Below are 20386 nucleotides of genomic sequence, written 5' to 3' on the forward strand. Positions count from 1 at the left end.
CACCACCTGCAGGAGGGACCGTAAGGGGCCGATGCATTGTGGATTGGGCAGCAGTTGAAGGCGGGGGCCTCGACAACCCAATCCCTGGACACGGAAACTAGCTTTAGGGATGTGGAACGTCACCTCGCTGGCGGGTAAGAAGCCTGAGATTGAGCGTGAGGTTGAGAGGTACCGACTAGAGATAGTTGGTTCTGTGTAATGTAATGAACTGTTATCTCAGCAAATTCCGTTCAGTTTGTTCTATTCCTGTTTCTCGTTTTTGCTCATTAAAAAACTGTTTGTATTACCTCTTCACGAAGCAGGATTAGCTGTTGTTTGTGCAGTATTCGTAGTGTCTTTTCCCATGTAGTGATCACAGAAAGGGTCAGTCCCTTTAATCAGGCTCTTCTGACTGTAATTGATTTTCTACGTTTGGACATAAAACTGAATGATCAATAGGCTAAAGAGAGAGGAGTCAACTCTGATTCATGAGCCTCATTAAGCATCCGTAAAATGCAAATGAGGTGTTTTGTTAGATGCTGTCAAACCTGTAAATAAAACAACAGGCAATATTGCATGTACAACAGTTAGTTCTGGTCCTAGAATGTGATTGTTTGAGCTGTGTATATTCAGTTCTGACAGCACTGCGAACCAGCCACAGGGTTAGTTTAACCAAAAATGGACCTTCGTTCATCTTCGGAATACAAACTAAGATATTTTTGATGAAATCCAAGAGCTTTCTGACCCCACATAGCAACGCCATTGCAACTTTCAACAGTCTAGAAGGGTAGTGAAGACATTGTTAAAATAGTCCATGTGAATACAGTGGTTCAACCTTAATGTTATGAAGTAACAAGAATACTTTTTGTGCACAATAAACAACAAAAAAAAATAACGACTTTATTCAAGTCAGGTCTTGCAGGTTTGGAACGACATGAGGGTGAATAATTATTGACAGAAACTTAATTTTTGCATGTGAACTAACCCTTTAATGGGTGAATCATTAAATCATTCAAATAGCCTAACCGATACATTCAAAACACTGATTCATTCAGAAACGAAACAAGTGACTGTCTTTATGAGTGACTCTGAATCATTCATTTAACCAATTCATTCAAAACACTGATTAATTCAGTAACGAAATACCACTCTGTGTTACTTGGAGACGAGTAACACTGCTTTGCTGTTTGTAACTAGATTTAAAGAGAGCTTTTTAATACAGTAAATCATGAGATTTTAATTAATAAGTTATCAAATTATAATTTCTCACCAGAGGTAATTAAATGGATAAGAGATCATACCTTGTTGATCGAAAACAGTGTGTCCGGGTAAGCAATAAGACTTCACAAATAGTTATTAATTCTGTTGGTGTACCCCAAGGTTCAATTTTGGGACCGTTGTTGTTCAGTTTGTACATTAATGACCTGCCGGACGTTTTTACATCTACTGTTAACTCTCAGATGTATGCTGATGATACGGTTATATACAGTATGTGCATGCTTAAAGCAAAAAGCAAGCTGCAGAACAATTATCAGCAGCAATGGTCAATGTCTCTAATTGGTTAAAAAATTCATGTTTTACATCTTAATGTTATAAAACTGTATGTATGTTCTTATCAAAGACTGCAAACAGAGATCCAGATTCGGATGTCATAGTATCAGGAATAAAATTATCAGTAGTCCATGAGCACAAGTATTTAGGCATAATAATAGTCACAACTTACATTTAAAAAACAAGTTAAAAGATTTGGGAATAAAATTAAATTTAATCTGGTTAATTTTAGACACATTAGAAATAATTTAACCTCTGAGGCTTCAAAGTTGTATGTTAATGCCATGATCTTTTCACATATGAATTATTGCCTTATCAGTTGGACACAGACAGGGAGTGGACTACATTACAATCAATAGAAAGACTCTATATGCAGGCTTTGATAATATTGGATAAAAGGTCTAATTTATCATCATTGTAAAATTTTAACTAAATATGATTTTTTAAATTGGGAAAATATGATTAAATTTGTGGATATTTTACTTGTGTATAAACTGTTGCATGGTATGGCCCCATCTCCACTTAATGAGTTTATTAGACAAAATCATAAGCCTAACTCATCTAGTAGAGCCACTACTAGAGGGGATTGAGTGCTTTTGGGCAGTCAGATTTTTCTTATAGAGCTGCACATGACTGGTAAATACCTACACTGTTAGAAAAATCTGTAGAAATTACAGTATTACTGGCAGCTACTTGCCAGTAACTTACTGTAGATTTAAATTTATGTTATTTACTGGCAACAATTTGTTCAAAATTAAATGAACATTAAACATTAACAAGTCTTTATCTTTACAGAATAAAACTAAAATAACATCCTCATGCAAAGCATTCTGGGAACCAAAATCTGAAGGAAAAAAACAGAAAAAGGTTGATGATGATTTCTGGTTCCCAGAATGCTTTGCATTAGATTGTTATTTTATAATTTTATTCTTTAAAGACAAAGACTTGATAATGTTTAATATTCATTTAACTTTGAACAAACTGTTGCCAGTAAATAACATAAATTTAAATCTACAGTAAGTTACTGGCAAACAGCTGCAAAACTACAGCAAATTTTTTACAGTGTACAAAATTAAACAATATTACATCTTTTACTTCTTTTTCTGCATCCATATTACAGTGGTTATTGGATAATCAATCATGTTTTCATAATTTGTTGGTCATGCTTGTTGGAATGTGTTTTTATATGGTTTTATATGTTTTATTTGACCATCAACCTGCCAGGGACTACAGATGAAAAAGTCTGGCACATTTACATTATGGACTTGAGTGCTCATGTTAATTAATTATGTGCGTTGTCCCTTTTAAAATAAATCAATTCAAATTCAAATGTGATATTGCTTAAACACAAACATGCTCACAAGGTAAACTGAATGCTTGTTACTTGAGTCACTTCATTATTTAAACGACATGCCACCAAAATGCTCTAAGAAAACAACCTCTTTAGAGTATTTTATCTGTTAGACAGAGGCAACGGCATTCATACTTGCCTTCACTCATCATTGCTGATTGGTGGAGAAAGCTAGGGGAGGGGCCTACACTCAGCAAGCCAGACCGTGGCTGTGGGAGCAAGAGTATCTCACTCGCCTGCCTGCCAAGTGCTGGGAGCACTCTGGAGACTGAATGCCTCACTCTGAATACTGCATATTGCATGTGTGCACTTCAACAGAGTCAGTGTTTATAGATTCAGTCAGATGTCGCTGTCTCCTATCCTCTAGTTCACTGTCTGCATGTTTTTATCATTATTTTTTATCTGGTGCTCTTATGTAGGAGGCTCTTGCAGCCCTTTGTTGGATGTTTTTGCTGCTTTGGAGGAAGAGTTATCACAGAGGGGAGGTGAGGGATGTTTGTTCACTATCCACTTTCTTTCTTTTGGTCAAACCACTGACCACAGATATTCAGGGAAATGAACACCTCATATCATCATGGAATGCATCATTCATACCGGAATCACAGCCATGGAGCTCTGCCGGTGGGAAAGCCTGGTCAGGGTGAGAGAGGATCAGCCTCAGGATGCTATGAGCAGCTGCTCATCTCCACAGAGGTCTTCCTCGCGCTCGGGCTCGTCAGTCTCCTGGAGAACATTCTGGTGATTGCGGCTATTGTCAAGAACAAGAACCTTCACTCTCCCATGTATTTCTTTATCTGCAGTTTAGCCGTAGCAGACTTGTTGGTCAGTGTCTCCAATGCTTCAGAAACGGTCGTGATAGCGCTCATCACTGGGGGCAACCTGACCAACCGCGAAAGCATTATCAAAAACATGGACAACATTTTTGACTCAATGATCTGCAGCTCGCTGTTAGCCTCCATTTGGAGTTTGTTGGCCATCGCGGTGGACCGCTACATCACGATCTTCTACGCCTTGCGCTACCACAACATCATGACCCAGCGGCGGGCGGGCACCATCATAACCTGCATCTGGACCTTCTGCACGGTCTCCGGAGTGCTCTTCATCGTGTACTCAGAGAGCACCACCGTTCTCATCTGCCTTATCAGCATGTTCTTCACCATGTTGGCACTCATGGCCTCGCTCTACGTCCACATGTTTCTTCTAGCCCGGCTGCACATGAAGCGCATTGCTGCCCTCCCTGGCAATGGCCCTATCTGGCAGGCAGCAAATATGAAGGGGGCCATCACCATCACTATCCTGCTGGGGGTATTCGTAGTATGCTGGGCTCCGTTTTTCTTGCACCTCATCCTCATGATCTCCTGCCCCCGGAACCCCTATTGCATCTGCTTCATGTCTCACTTCAACATGTATCTGATCCTCATTATGTGCAACTCAGTCATAGACCCTCTTATCTATGCCTTCAGGAGCCAAGAGATGAGGAAGACCTTCAAGGAAATCTGCTGCTGCTGGTATGGACTGACCTCTCTGTGTGCGTAAGGTTTTCTGTTCGATGTTAAGATACTGATTGTGAGACGTTGGCTTACAAGATAGCACAAGACAACAAGTGGATGATGCTGAGAATGTAGGAGATCTAATTACACTGCATAGCTGTGCACATTTATTTGATGCCCAGAGAAAGCTGATACTATGGCTGTGCTGACCATAAAAAAAGAAACCTCATAATCCACTAATTTGATGCTAATTTGAATGACTCAAGGATTCGGTACAAATATTTTTAATTAATTTACATATTGTTTTGGTGTTTACATATTGTTTTATATTGTTTGGTGTTTATAGTGTTTACTATATATATATAAACCAGACTCGTTCATTTTATCTGCTGAATAAGACATCAAAAGTGCCAATATTTAAAGCATGAAATTTATGCTGTGTGTTGTGACTCAAGCACATGCACAATGTGCTTGGCAACTGTGATTATGTTCGATTAGCAGGTTGGTACTTTATTATCCAGCCCAAGGACCATTGCAGCTTGATACATGTGTTTCAGACTGCATTTATTTTTATATTTTGTAAGTTAAGATCATTATTTTTTTTGCAATGCCATCTGATTGTGCAATTAAAAAAACATAAAAATGAGCAATTACATGCCTCATCAATTTTCTTGTGGATTTCGCTCATATTACACTGTCTTGGTTTACATTTCCTTTCTTTCCTCTGTGTCAGTGTCATGGAGCTCAAAAGGTAAATCTCCATATCATCTAGTAGATGATTGCCTACAGGGTCTTAGAAGCTATTTATTTTGTTAGTCTTTTTTAAAGGTTAACCTATTGTGCTGCATAGTCTCTCATCTCGTGCAACTAAGAAAGGATTTCTATCTGTTTGCACATTCACATGCTCTCATTTATATCCCTGATTCTCCTCTCTTCCAATAATATTACTTGACCTTTAAATCAAAGCCAAATCCACTGAATGTACTTATGATTATGATTATATTATGATATTCTAAATAAAATATAAATAAAATATTATTATTTCTCTCAGCATGTTGAGGTCTATAGTAGCCTGGATAAAGCCATCATTTGGCATTCCTGTTAGCATAGGCGGAGGGTAAACCAACTCTAGGTTAAGGCTAGATGCGATTCCTCCTTAAAAACACATTTAAATAGAATCTCATGAAATAGTTACGTGTTGCCTATCAACAACCTACACATCACAGCATAAACGCTCTTGTTATTAAAGTGGTTATGTTCGCAAACCACTATGATTTGTACAGGCAAGCATATGCGTGATTTGGCATGGCAGCCAGATTGAATAATAAATAGCCTATTTCCTAATGCAGCAATACATACATTCTCTTCAAATTCTGAATGGATTATCGCCCAGAAAGCGTGCATAAAAGTGCTCGCTTTAGTCTATAATCACCAAGCTGTCACTCATCTTAATTCATCGTGATCTCACAAAGTTCTGCCAATCGATTAAGCTGACTTTACAATGAATAGGCCTATCTTATTTAGCTTACATAATGTCGAATTTTTTTTTGTTACAAGTTACATTATAACGAGAGGATTAGAGTGTGCAGATCTAAGCACTGAACGAAAACTCCAGCATTTTCAGTGGTAAGGGGTTCCAACATAAACACATCTGATTGGCCATTGCATTCAAGAAATCATCAGATATGTTTGTGATTGGCTACATTGCTCAATGCTGCAAAAATACGTTGTAAATAGAAAAACCTATTTATATTAGCTTCAACGCTCTCAATAGCACAATCACCAAATCTGTTTGTTTATCAGTTTATGATGTGAGCATTCGCAAGAGTGAATATAGTCAGAATTCAAAGTTCAGCTTGCACACTGAATTCAACATTCGGTGCTTCAGCAATTACTAATCTTAATATCTCTGATTGGCCATTGCATTCATAAACTCAACAGCGTCGTGTGTGTGATTGGTTATAGTGTGCAACACTGTAAAATGCTAGAAAAGTATGATGCAACATGAGCAGATCTAAATTGAATGCCCCAATCGACACTTATAATTTAATTTTCATTTTAATGGGATGGTTCAGAGTAATTTCAACCTAGGGTCCTTTGCACTATGACCTCGAGCGAAACATCCCCCCCCCCCCCCCCCCCAGAAGCTTTTTTTCCCTTGGTCGAACATGATTAAAGTTAGAGCTTATTTAGAGATATCAGCCGAATGGCTTAGTGCAGGCGCTAACGACTGGGCGTTGTTACACTACATCCTTATGCATCGCTTTCTGCAGGACTTTTACAGGCTTTTCCGAAATCACAGAAGTGACCTTTACGAGATACAACCTTGTATCCATTAGCGCTTCTGGGAGGGTGTTTGTTGAAATTACTCCGAACCATCCCTTTAACTTTATTACTAGATTTAGTTTAAATGTGCAGTTGCATTTTTGGCCAAATATTAATTTACACACACGCTCTGCCTAATGGCTCAGCTGGATTCCTGACCCTCTGTAAATACACAATTTTAATTCTGCCATCTTTGACTATGGACACTTTTTCCTAATTGCCTGTGGTTTTGAGCCAATCACCTAAACTGTATCTCTCTGGAGCCACATTGAAAATGACATGACAAAACCAATTAGCTGATGGCACTACAAGCTGGTGACACCAACCCTTCACTAGTTGTGACATGTCATAATATGTATATATATTTGGAAAATTAGGAAAACAGCATGGCAGTCTGATGGAAACCTATATATCCTATTGTTACAAAGTTCTTTTTTCAGTCTTCAATGAAATGCTGGAAATGAAATGCTTCTCACCCTGCAACACATCTATTCATGTAGACTGGTGTTAAGTTTGTCTTGGTCACACATTAGCATGTGCAATCAATTAATAAAAATGTACTCGTTTTAAAATAAATTTAATAAGATATTGCAATGTCTAAGATATAGTGCTCATTATATGTTTTGTATATGTTACATAACTCATAAAAGTTATTTAGAGACTATACCCTTGACTGTTGCTCCATTACATTTGGTTAAAAAAAAGAAAAACAGATTCATTATCAGGTCACCTCTGAGTAAAATGTATCAGTTTAAGTGTGACACAAAGCCCTTCTTTGAGCTTTCTTTCTCCCGATAGTGATTACAGTCCATTTACATGTATAAGTCTCATTAAATTTCAAGATTGAGTGTATCAGATTGCTGCTTCATAAGTGCCTGAAAAATCATCTCTTTGGTCGCAGTTCACATTTTTATCACTGAATAAAACACCTTCTCTGAACAAGTGACATGATAAATGCTTCTGCAACGTACATGGTAGATTTACACAGCATGAAATGCTTTCTAGGTCTGCATGAAAAGATATATTAAAAAAAAAAATGCAAATTTGTACAATGGAGACAGTTTCATCCTGTACAGGGAAGGAGATACACAAGGGGTTTCTCTATATTTCTGGAATTGATTGAAATTATTTGTGAAAGGCTCCTTTTCTTAGCATTTTAAGCTTGACTTTAGAAGTATAATTTTAGTCATTTATTTGGTAAAGAAAGAAGGAGAAGATCCAGCAATGAGCCTAAGAGCATCATGATTGGTCTTGACGATAAAACCCGCCCTGCACTGACCTGTTGTTATTTTTTTCTTTTTACACTTGCGTGTGTTATTTCTTTCCCAAAATCAAACTCAAATGAAGTTACAAGGTTTTTCACCAGCGGATGTCAGAGTTTGTGTTTTGTCCGTCATTAGAACGGCCATGACTCCCTTTTGAGGCAGTAAGTGCATCGGATTAAGTTTTATCAACTTACAGGTTAAAAAGATTATTGTAGCTATGTGGGTGCTCAGTTTTTCCTGTCGTTTAATACATTTAGGCCAAAATGTTGTGTTATAAAAAATGAAGTGCTTTGCACATGCTGTATTGGCTATGACTTACACACACACACTGTGCTTTGAATAAAGAAAATGCTGTATTTATTCAAAGAACCAGTTTTTTTATTTACCCTTGGCTGGGTTGCACTGCAAACAAGCAGAGACAGTGTCCAAAATGTGGGCACCGGATTTAATTCACGGTTGAGGCGTGTGGAGCTACTGAATGAGGTTTTGCTGACAGTTTAAGGATCCAGTCGAGTTACGAGCTTTAGTCACTCACCATCATGAACAGAGCTGTGGCAGCAGTTATTAAAGGAGAACTCTGGTCAGTTTTTACATTGAGCTCATTTTTTTGTAAATTTGGAGTGCTGTCAATACAGAGAACAACGACAAAAATCGGTGTTGCCTACAACGTGTTATCCTCTTTTAAAAATTTGCACCCTGTTGACTTCAATGGGGCAAGTTTTGAACCTGCTTTTAGCCTCTTAACATCCTTGATGTGTCATTACAAGTGCCCAGCTAATGTGAGTGATTCCTTCAGCGTGAACACGGGTCAATCTGACTGCAGTAGATGTGAAAGATATTAATAAAAATTATGTTATTTCAGCCAGCGCACATACCTGTATTTACCGATCAAGCGTGTGAACTTGACAATCGATTACTATGGACTTCGACCGAAAACAGGAAGTAAATACAGGTATGTGTAAAAGAGGATAATATGGTGTAGGCAACACCAATTTTTGTCGTTGTTCTCTGTACTGACAGCACTCCAAATTGACAAAAAAATTAGCTCAATGTTAAAATTGACCGGAGTTCTCCTTTAAGCTTCCTGGGCTCTACCATCTCTCAGGACCTGAAGTGGGACAATCACATTGACTCCATTGTGAAGAAGGCCCAGCAGTCACTAGCTGAGGAAGTTCAGCTTGCCACAGGCACTGTTGATGTAGTTTTACTCAGCCGTCATTCAGTCTGTCCTCTGCACTTCAATAACTGTCTGGTTTGGCTCAGCTACAAAACCAGACATCAGAACTACAGAGGACGGTTCAGACTGCTAAGAGGATTGTTGGTGCTCCTCTGCCAACCCTCCAAGAACTTTATACATCCAGAGTGAGATAAAGGGCTCAGAAAATCACCCTTGACCCTCACTGGATTTGAACACTGTGCAAAGATCAATATCACTTATATTTATTTGACAATACCCTACTTCTTATTCCATTATTTGTATATAGCACACCTGTACATACAAATTTCTCCTTTTTATTTAAATATATACACGTGTCTTATTCACATATATATATATATTTTTTTTTTTTATACTATCTCTGTACTGTTGTCTCTGTTTACTGGAAGCTTCTTCGGATGTCACTACAACAAAATTGTGTGTGCAAACACATAATAAAGCTCTTTCTGATTATGAATTTGTGATTTGTGAGGCTTTTTGTCTATTTTAAAGCAAATGGCATTGCAAAACCAAAATAAATGCATGCGCTTTTATGCTCAAAGAACCAAACCAGCTCAATAAATGGAGTCACTAAGAGCTATCTGAATACCTGACAAGAGACTCCATTAAAGGAGAACTCCGGTCAATTTTAACATTCTTGATGTGTCATTACAAGTGCCCAGCCATGTGAGTGATTCTTTCAGAGTAAACACGGTGAATCTGACTGCAGTAGATGTGAAAGATATGAATAAAAGTGATGTTAATTCAGCCAGCGCACATACCTGTATTTTCATAGGTAACTAAACCTATGCGTGTGAACTCGACAATCGACTACTGTGGACTTCGACCGAAAACAGGAAGTAAATACAGGTATGTGCGCTGGCTGAATTAACATCACTTTTATTCATATCTTTCACATCTACAGGGCTCTCAAGTTTTACCAAAAGCTTGGAGTGAGATCACATGCGGTAAGGGGAGGAGCCCTAATGAAGCCACGCCCCCATATGTCCCCGCCCCCCAATTTTACCCATTGTTCATAATTAACCAGCCCAAATTGAAATTATAACAATTGGTAAATCTGATAAATGACAGAGCAATTGATCACATCAAATATACTCTTTAATGTTATATTTCAAAATTACAAATAAGTTATACAAAAATTACAAAAATATAACAAATTGCTCCAAACAGTTTGGAAAAACAAATCTTTTTGCATTTTGAATGTCTAGTCAAAATGGTATACCGGTAATTATTTATTGTGTGGTGCATGGGACATTGTGAACAAATGACATATTAGAGTATTATTAAGGTGTGTGTGTGTGTGTGTGTGTGTGTGTGTGTGTGTGTGTACACAAGAGTACACACTCCAGCTTATGAAATGTGTTTTGTGTTTGAAAAATACAAATGCAATGGCAATGATTAATGTATGTTTTGACAGGATATAAAATATTACCCAGAGCACTCTGCTTTAATACATAGCATTAATGTAACTAGAAAGACTATTAATACAGTATAATATAGAATTTAAAATAAAATAAACAAATTTAAATGTATTTAAAATAAAATGAAGAAATACATCTTCATTCCTTCCCATACCCACTAACATTCCCTTAGTTTAAGAAAACGTAAGCTAGCCAAACTGAGCCAAAGCTTCTGGCCTGGTTGCAGAGTAGTTGTAGAGTTTTTAACTGCATTAATAATAATGTAAACGATGGGCTATATATTAAATGTTCTAGCCTAAAAACGTTAGACGAGCTTTCTTCCAACTTACCTTCTCCATTACGACGTGTGTTCGCGCAATGTTGTTGGTTACCTAGTAACGAACGTCCGGTGGCCGAGAATGTTCCGTCAACTTCCGTGTGTTCGCGCATCTGTGTTGCCTTGTAACGAACGCAATACGTGCTGAGATACGTGCTGGCGGCAGGAAACTTCACTTTGTGTGCCTGCGCCTCGTATACAACGTTATATATAAAGCTCGCAGGACAACTTGGTTGGCATTGCCTTTTCAGCGTGAGAAATACACGGTGTGGCGTGTGAGCGTGTGAACTGGTTGAATTGCGTGTGTCTCACGCCCAATGCGTGAGACTTGAGAGCCCTGCATCTACTGCAGTCAGATTCATCGTGTTTACTCTGAAGGAATCATTCACATGGCTGGGCACTTGTAATGACACATCAAGGATGTTAAGAGGCTAAAAGCAGGTTTAAAACTTGCCCCATTGAAGTCAACAGGGTGCAAATTTTAAAAAGAGGGTAACACGGTGTAGGCAACACCGATTTTTGTCGTTGTTCTCTGTATTGACAGCACTCCAAATTTACAAAAAAAATAGCTCAATGTTAAAATTGACCGGAGTTCTCCTTTAAATTCTGCTGAGTATAGAGCATACATCTCCTTAATGGATTGATTTTTACATACATTTTGACTTCTGTGATAACAGCATCATCCATCTGGGCTCAGCCAGAGAATGTCTAATAGGCTCAGCTGAGCTGTTCAGCATGATGACATGCAACCACTGAGCCAACTGACACTATCATTCCATATGCTGATGACTGCGCTGTGACAGAATAACTAATAGTGGTAAAGGCAGATGTGTGTATCAGTTCATTGTTTTATTTAGGCCTAGTTCAATTTATGAATGAAAAAATATATTTTTTAATATATATTATATAAGATTGATCAATGTTTAAAGGACAAGTTTGGTATTTTACACTTAAAGCCCTGTTTTCAGATCGTTTCTGATGAAATAGAACGGTTAAGATTGAAATTTGGACACATGCTGCTGTCCCGAGAATTTTCGGTTTCTGTGGTAGCTCACACAAAAATCGCTGCAAAAGATGCTTTCCAACAGGTGTTTTACCATTCGTTGTAAAACTGTGGACCTATTTTTCCAAACGCCTCACACCCGTACATTCTTCCGTTTGGATAGCGTAGCCTACGATACTGCGACTGCATAAGACTACAGAAAGAATACAAACAACCCCATTTCCGTTTCCGGCGACGGAGTAATACCGTACCTCACAGCACATCCAATATAAGTCAATGGAGTTGGACAAAAACTACGATAAAACCTGTTGGAAAGCATCTTTTGCAGCGATTTTTGTGTGAGCATATCAGTGAACACCCCTGACCACTCGGTGAGTTTCACGTCTTTGTAAACGAAAGTTTAATACGTTTTAGGAAGGATTGTTCCAGTGCACCCATGCAACCATTGTGTAGGTGGGGGGGGGACGGGGGACGGGTGCTACAACAAAACCCAAAAATACTCGGGCCAGCAGCATGTGTCCAAATTTCAATCTTAACCGTTCTATTTCATCAGAAACGATCTGAAAACAGGGCTTTAAGTGTAAAATACCAAACTTGTCCTTTAATCATTTTGACCTAATTAAAAGTATTTTCCTTTTAGTACAGACAAAGAGAACCCAAAATATTAATATCAGATATTATATATTATAAATATAATACATTTAATTAATATTTTGCCTGTTCGCCTTTCTGAGTCCTGAAGCAGTGAGTTTGCAGGACATTTTGTTGTGCATTTTATGTTTATTTTTTCTTGTGTGGACTTTTATGTTTAGTTTGTTTCCGTTTCACGTTTTTAGTTTTGTAGTCTTTTTGTAGTTATTTTGGTTCTCCTTGATTGTTTGCACCTGTTCCTTGTTATTAGTTTATAAGTTGTTTCTCGTATTATTGTTGCTTGTATTCCTCCCCTTCATGTTTCCTGTTTTGTTAATCGAAATACCTGCACTTAGTTCCTCGTCTGCCTGCCTTCCTTGCCTCCTTACAATAATAATTAGGCCAAAGTAATGCAAAACATTCATTGCTCTTTACAACATTTATAATGTAGAATATTATAATATTAGCTTTGGATGGAAACTCCAATTGGAATTAATATTTAAGAGACATTCCGAAGGGGAATGAAAGAAAAAAGGCAAAAACTTATTTAATTATTTTTCTAAACCAAACGAACCATGAAAGTGAGAACCAGTTTCAATTACTCCTGCAAGATAACTAGGCTAATGCCGTATTATGATATTCACAATCACGGTGAGCCGCTGAGGAAAGTCTATTTCTGCCTTACATTATTACTTTGTAGGAAAAGGGAATGGCTGTGAATAAAATGTATCCATTAGGGAGTTTAAACGCTGTGGGAATGGTGTTCTCTGAGATGCTTGCCTGCATCTCATCGGAGTGATATTTAGTGCAGATGAGAACATTCAAATACTGGCACAACACCCCCTTAAACATAATGTCTGACACACCTATGAGATGGAGTTTCCAAATGACATTTAGCCTAGTCTCATGTAGCCTATATACAATTGCTTTACATCACACATTTTAAATGACTTAGTCCTAATATTGGATTTTGATTGACAACCATCATCAGGGCCCTTAAGCCGGGACACACTTAACAACTGTAAGGTCGATTATGAATGTAATTTGATACTTACAGTACAACTGATCATGCCCAAACGTGCTGAGTCGCGTTCAGTCGGTGTTCACAGTTGGTGTTTAAAATTTGCTGCAGTCGTGGAAACAGTCTGTAAGTATGTTCAATTCAGTGTTTCAGCAGGTCGTTAAGTGTGTCCCCGGCATTAAACAACGTTAAGAGATTTGATTCACAGTTTCTCCTTATACACATTCATAAAATGGACTTTAAGCAACTTTATGTTGCTTTGGATAAAAGTGTATGCCAAATGAATACTTATAAATTTTCCAGGCTGGCTGGAGTGTAAATTAATACTGATCAAACTCCATAGGCCTACATTGCATGAATAAAATATTATAGTATGTTTTCCATCATGTCATTTAGCTGATAATTATGCTAACGTGCACTCTCTGAAAGCTTGAAATAGCCTTGATTATTAATGACAGTTATAATCTTTTTGATTACCAACCCAGCACTTGTAAACATTTGAAATTGATAAAACAAATCACGCAGTGCCATTAATCACGGACCACAGCTGTCATTGTGAATGAGATTTTTCCCTGGGCCTGGATGGGGGGAGGGGCCACTATGGGAGGCTCATCCATTAAACATGTCCCAGACTATCACTGTGTGGTTTGAAAAAAGTATTATCTGTAATGAAATTTGGACATACAGTACTACGTCAATCACTGTCATTTGACGTGCAGTCATTTGCATCAATTCACAAATCCTCTGGTGGTGGCCTCACTGCACGCCACAGACTGTCCGCGCACTGCACGTCCGCTTTAGAGTTCCGCCTTTTGCTTTCCGTCAATATTACGTTAATAGGAAAAAATATATATATATATATATTTTTAGAAAATCGATTTTTGACATTTGACATTTTTTACATTTGTGAATTGATTCAGAATCGTCCACGTCCGCATCGCGATGCATCTAAGAATCGATTTTCCCCCCACCCCTAGGGACGGGGGCCAATCAGGGGCCAATCAGATTTCAGCAGGGGCCAGGGCCCCTGTGGCCCCGCCTCTAGAACCGCCCCTGGAACCAAGACAGTTACATCAGAATTCTTATGGCTACAACTTTGCCTTTAACATCCTATTATCCTATCTCACACCTCAGGCTATAGGCAACCAGAGGTCCTCCATTCTAACTGGTGTTTCATACTGAGCACCCAATTACTCTCTCTTCAATCTTCTACAAACTATTAACCTGTCACAGCTCCATTATAAAAGCATACAGGGTCAGCACTCAAGAAATATGTCCAGAACATCATACAATGGTAAATTGAGTACAACCTGACCCTTAGCACAGAGCAACAATATAGAGCATTGTGAACTTCAGGAAGCCACAGAAATCACCTGCAGGGATGCATATTTTTTAGACCTCCACCACAACATGAGCACATTTACTTCCTAATAAGGCTGAAAAAAATCTCATAATAAGAGTGAAATACTTTATTATGCAGAATATTAAAAATATAGACATGGTCAAAACTCTGTGGGCAGTGAGCCTAAGTAGATTGTACAAAATATCAGCATCACCAGGCTTACAACATTTTGCGGAAATGCAGCTCTGTCTGTTTGGTCTTCAAAACCAGACTGACAAAGCTCAACCAATGGGGGGTGCCAGTGAAATTGAAAAGAAAATGAAAACTCAACTTAATCTCATCTTATAAACAACCATCCAAACCTTCAAAAGGTGATTGTACATAAGAGCTTATGTAGAGTAACCTGTTGAAAGTATTCAGTTTAATTAAGTTAAATTAAAACTGAAATTATCTCTTTTTTTGAAAGTCACACAAGATGAGGCGTCACAGATTTTCAAATGAAAAAGAGTTAAATAAGAATATCGTAAAAGAGTGACGGAATAATATATGACATTCTGAAATGACCAAAACATTTAAAGAGTTTATTCTGTTTTATGTTTAATTTTTTTTTTAAATTAAAAGCTACAGGATCAGTACATGCAGTAATTTAATTAGCTTTTCAAATATGTGGCATTTTTTATCAAATATAAGTCAATTATGAAAGATACACTGTTAGAAAAATCTGTAGAAATTACAGTATTACTGGCAGCTACTTGCCAGTAACTTACTGTAGATTTAAATTGATGTTATTTACTGGCAACAATTTGTTCAAAATTAAATGAACATTAAACATTAACAAGTCTTTATCTTTACAGAATAAAACTAAAATAACATCCTCATGCAAAGCATTCTGGGAACCAAAATCTGAAGGAAAAAAACAGAAAAAGGTTGATGAAGATTTCTGGTTCCTAGAATGCTTTGCATTAGATTGTCATTTTATAATTTTATTCTTTAAAGACAAAGACTTGTTAATGTTTAATGTTCATTTAACTTTGAACAAACTGTTGCCAGTAAATAACATCAATTTAAATCTACAGTAAGTTACTGGCAAACAGCTGCAAAACTACAGCAAATTTTTTACAGTGTATAATAGTGTTTTCTCCTCATGGGCTGCATGCAAAAACAAACAAACAGTGCAACCATTTGAGTCTATTTAATGAATTGCTCAAAAACAACAAGTTACTGGTTTCTGGCATATCTTTCACTGAAAAACCTCACCGAATCCTTCAAAGTGGCCTACTGAATCAACATCCAAATTACTGAGTTGCATTGCAACTTGTGCAATCCAATTCACAAACAAATGTCTGTTTATGAGTCGGTTAATTTATGAATACCTTAAAAAGACTCACCATTTCAAGAGTTTCAGTCGACATATTCTTCTGTCAGATCCTTAAATGAACTCACCGAATCCATCAAATGCACACTTAACTTATGTTTTGAAACTGATTACCTGTTTAGTGGGACCTAAAAGTTTGCCAGCTCTGCTATAAGATACTGTAGGCTGAAAGAGCTGTTATAAGAGCTTCTGACTGAGAGACTAGAAGTGGTTGTTTTAAAATATAAAACACTTATGATTATGCAAAATATTAATAAGATATTGAAACACATTTTAATTTCTTAATCTGATCTTAAGCACGTGATCTGATTTTACAAGACACGACCTTATACAAACATCAAGACATTTTTTCAGACATCAAAATATAACTATTCTTCACACCTAACCACATATCTGTGTATGTACCGTTTGCAGAAACCATATCCTGTTAGCCTCACACTTGCCACATGTCACATCTCAAATATGGTTGTGTCCAATAGAGATTCTCCACACTATTTATTTTACTTATAGACCACCCACTCACACAGAACATACCCATGTTCTTGACATCAGAATATCTCAGGATGTATAGTAGAGTAGGAACTTTTATGTATAAAAAAGTATGTATGTATTTTTTCTGAAATTTTATGTATCAAAAAGCACACAAAGTAAAGCTGCTAGAGTGCACACTTATATGTTATATCATTCTGTGGGACATAATATTTTAACAATTTTTTTTATAAGGCTAATTTTAGAGCTTGCATTTAAGTATCCCAAATTCACACAATTTATAATAACAATACAACATTAAATCTGTTAGGGGTTACAGTTTAGGACCCAAGAACCAGATGTTTGAAAGAAGAACCGGAGTTAGAATTATAAAAAAAAAAAAATTTAGTTTTACTGAAGATAGTTTGCAGTTTCATCAGCAGAAGTCAGCTTCAAGACTCACACAGGAGTTCGTAGGCCGCCCCGCTTACAGTTACAAAGATCACAGCAGTTATACCATTTCCAAGGTCTTAGCTATGTCATTGAATGATTCTGACTGGCATAGAAATCGATAAACATTTTCCACACATATACAGATAGACAGAATCATATCTCCATAGATTATGCCGCTGACACTCGGACCCTGAAGTTAGGCACGTCGTGACCTTCCAGGTCGCAATTTTGGGTGGCTGGGCGCCAGCATGTCTCGAACAACAACTCAGTCAATCTCCAACAATGCCAGTGGTTCCTTAACCTGTAAGCAAGAAGACTAACACACACACCGACACACATCTTTTCCAAGGTTGGATTTGGCCAGGCTCTAACTATAAACAGGAGTCTCGTCTCAAAACATCAAGATAACAAGTTCTTTCTCTCAGGATAGGGCACTTTGGTCTAAATGGAAACTATATTTAACTGAGAAATGGTCCCTTAAACTATAGACTTCAATGACCCCTATATGTTTTATCATGTTGAAGACCTTTCTCAAACACAAAACCAGTCCCTATTTCATTTCTGGAAGCTGGGATAAATAGGCAAGCAATGTTACTGCATTCAAATATCAAATACAGACATTAAAGAATACATGAAAATAATATTTCAGTAATCACACTGGTAACTTCTATAACAAAGTAAAATCTCCAGAGAAGTCATTCAACTCGTTTGATATTTAGAAGGAAAAATATTGATTAATACCTTGATTATAATCACTCATTACATATACATTGAAGCAGCAGTGGATTCCAATCCACCCCCTTAAATCATATTTTAAACATTTATGCGTTATGTGACAAAATTACAGATTGTTTGGAAATTATGCACAACAAAAAAAAAGAATTTGCCTTGATTTATTTTTCAATATTTAAATTTTTAATTTCTTCAAATATCAAGACTCTTGTTCCATCTCAAGCTCTTCACTCTCACTTTTGTGTCATTGGTAAAGGAATAAAATAACTTTGGATAAATCTTTACAACAACAGCAAAAAAGTAAAATAAACTGTATGGCAAAATTGCGTGTTGTGGTGGAAGTTATGCCACAACTGTGGCATTGTCAGGTGTATGTCAGTTAGTTTACTTTGCCCTTTAATTTGTTGACACTATATCACAGCTATATTGGAAACACAAATAATTTCAGACCCATTGCTAAAAAAAAAATCTTTGTATCCACACTAATAGTAGCTATTTTGAATCATGACGGTTTGAAGATTCTTTCAGCTCCACTTTAAATCCTGGCAGATGTGATGATTGATTTGGGCTAAAATTGCATGGATTGATGTTCTCTTCCTGGTTCCGTTCTGTCACTGCTCATTAAAGTCATCTATCCCTTTAATCTTAAATCCAGCACAATTAGGTGATTTAAAAAAAAACTTAAATTAGGTTTATTTATATCACTTTACACCATACACATCAATCTAAACTATGATGATAATTGTATAAGGACTAAACCAAGACTTTTTTTCACAGGAATTTGAACATTTCAAAAAAAAACGTTCCCTTTATACGAGAAGTTGTAGCCTTAGAGATAGGAATAATTGTCTTATTGCTACTAGAGATAATACACAATCAAAAAGCAATCTACCATGTAGGTCATGTCTTTCACTCATATATTTTTGTGTCTGCACTATCACTGTAAAAAATTATTCTGTGGCTTAGTAAATATTACAGAAATTTTTAACTTTATTAACTTAATAAAATCTCTGTATATCGTTTACTTGATTGTTTGAGTTAAACATACCAAAATAATTGAGTAAAAATCCAACAGTTAATTTTATCTAAAATTTACAGATATATTTAAGTTTTTTTCAATAAAATAATTTAGTATTTGACTAACCAATTATTTCTTTATAATATACTTAATATATATGTGAAATTTCTATCAAAATATTTGAGAATGTTTAATTAAACTGATCTGTTTCAAGAAACAAAAAAATTACTTAATTCAAATCAATATTATTAATATATTTAACACGCTCTTAAAATTGAGTAAGTTTACTCAATTAAAACAATGCCCCCCCTCCCCCACCCTCTGACGTGACGAAAACTCGACGGTTGGAGTGAGCGTGGCTGTTTGAACTCTCCAGTCAAGAACAACAGCTCTCTTCTCAGCGTCGCAGATTTGGTGCATTTTCACTGTGAAATTCAGGTTGGTGTATGTTTTATTTTATCTATAAAATCATTACTGTGCTTTAAATCATATTTAATGCAAAACAACATAGCCTACAGAGGCGTAATTCGACACCTAAACGAGACGAGAGCCGCGTTTGTCTTTTTGCGTGATTGAAACGCTTTGCATAAACACATGACTGACTTTCATAATGATAATGAATATAATTATTATCATTTGGATGATAAAATGTCCTCAGAACTATCACTTTTTGTTTATTGGCAGGTTATGTCAGTCGCTCGCAGTATATTTCGGCTGTGCCTCAGACAGTGACTGTGAGTGAAATGCAAGACGGCGGTATGAAGTTCAAAGTTCACCCGCAGAGCGCGAGTCTGTCTCCGGCACGAGGACCAGCGCAGATTCGGTGGATATTGGATAACAGAGTGGTTGATTACACTTGAATTTGGCTACCTGAATGTTTAAATATTTCATTTTTACTTGTTAAATAAGTTTAAATGCAGGCAATATTGTATACATGAAAAAACAGTCTAAAATGTGCTGTATTGCTGTACTCATTGAAAATAAAGGCCAATGTAATGTATAATGGTGGTTGTCTGGAGTACTATTTTTACAAAGGTTTAGAGAAAATAAAAAAGTTAATATTACTCATTAATAAAAACAGTTAATATTACTCATAAATATTGTTTTTTTAATGTTTAAATGTTAAATTATTTCTACTCAATTTTATTTGTTAATGTACCAGATGCAGTTACTCAGATTTACTTAATTTTTTTACTTGCATTTACTCAATTCATACAGTATATTTCATTGATTTCACAGCTTTAAAATTTACTCAATTTTTTTGAGTGTAAAAATGTTTCACCAATAAAATTGAGTAAATAATAGTTAAACTTTTTACAGTGTACTGTCCTAAATAAAGGCACAAAAATTATTTCTTAATGAGAAATAATATTTCTATCTTTGCCCAATAAGTGCATACCATGTTTATATCCTTGACAAACCAGAGACAA

At 36.6% G+C, this 20386-nt stretch overlaps 1 protein-coding gene and 1 long non-coding RNA gene across 2 annotated transcripts; both read left to right on the plus strand.

Annotated features, from left to right (window-relative positions):
• Window positions 1-3436: 3436 nt before the first annotated feature.
• On the plus strand, window positions 3437-4417 carry mc4r (melanocortin 4 receptor; the record flags this gene model as incomplete). The annotated part of the gene is made up of 1 exon (XM_081373781.1): window positions 3437-4417. The coding sequence occupies one exon, from the start codon at window positions 3437-3439 to the stop codon at window positions 4415-4417; it is 981 nt and encodes a 326-aa protein (XP_081229907.1).
• Window positions 4418-19275: 14858 nt separating this feature from the next.
• Window positions 19276-19959, plus strand: LOC308696544. Its single transcript, XR_014030832.1, has 2 exons — window positions 19276-19394; window positions 19641-19959. It is a non-coding gene; the product is annotated as an uncharacterized lncRNA (long non-coding RNA).
• Window positions 19960-20386: the final 427 nt, after the last annotated feature.

The sequence above is a fragment of the Scardinius erythrophthalmus genome (assembly GCF_964197995.2).
Source record: "Scardinius erythrophthalmus genome assembly, chromosome: 9".
Lineage (NCBI taxonomy): Eukaryota > Metazoa > Chordata > Actinopteri > Cypriniformes > Leuciscidae > Scardinius > Scardinius erythrophthalmus.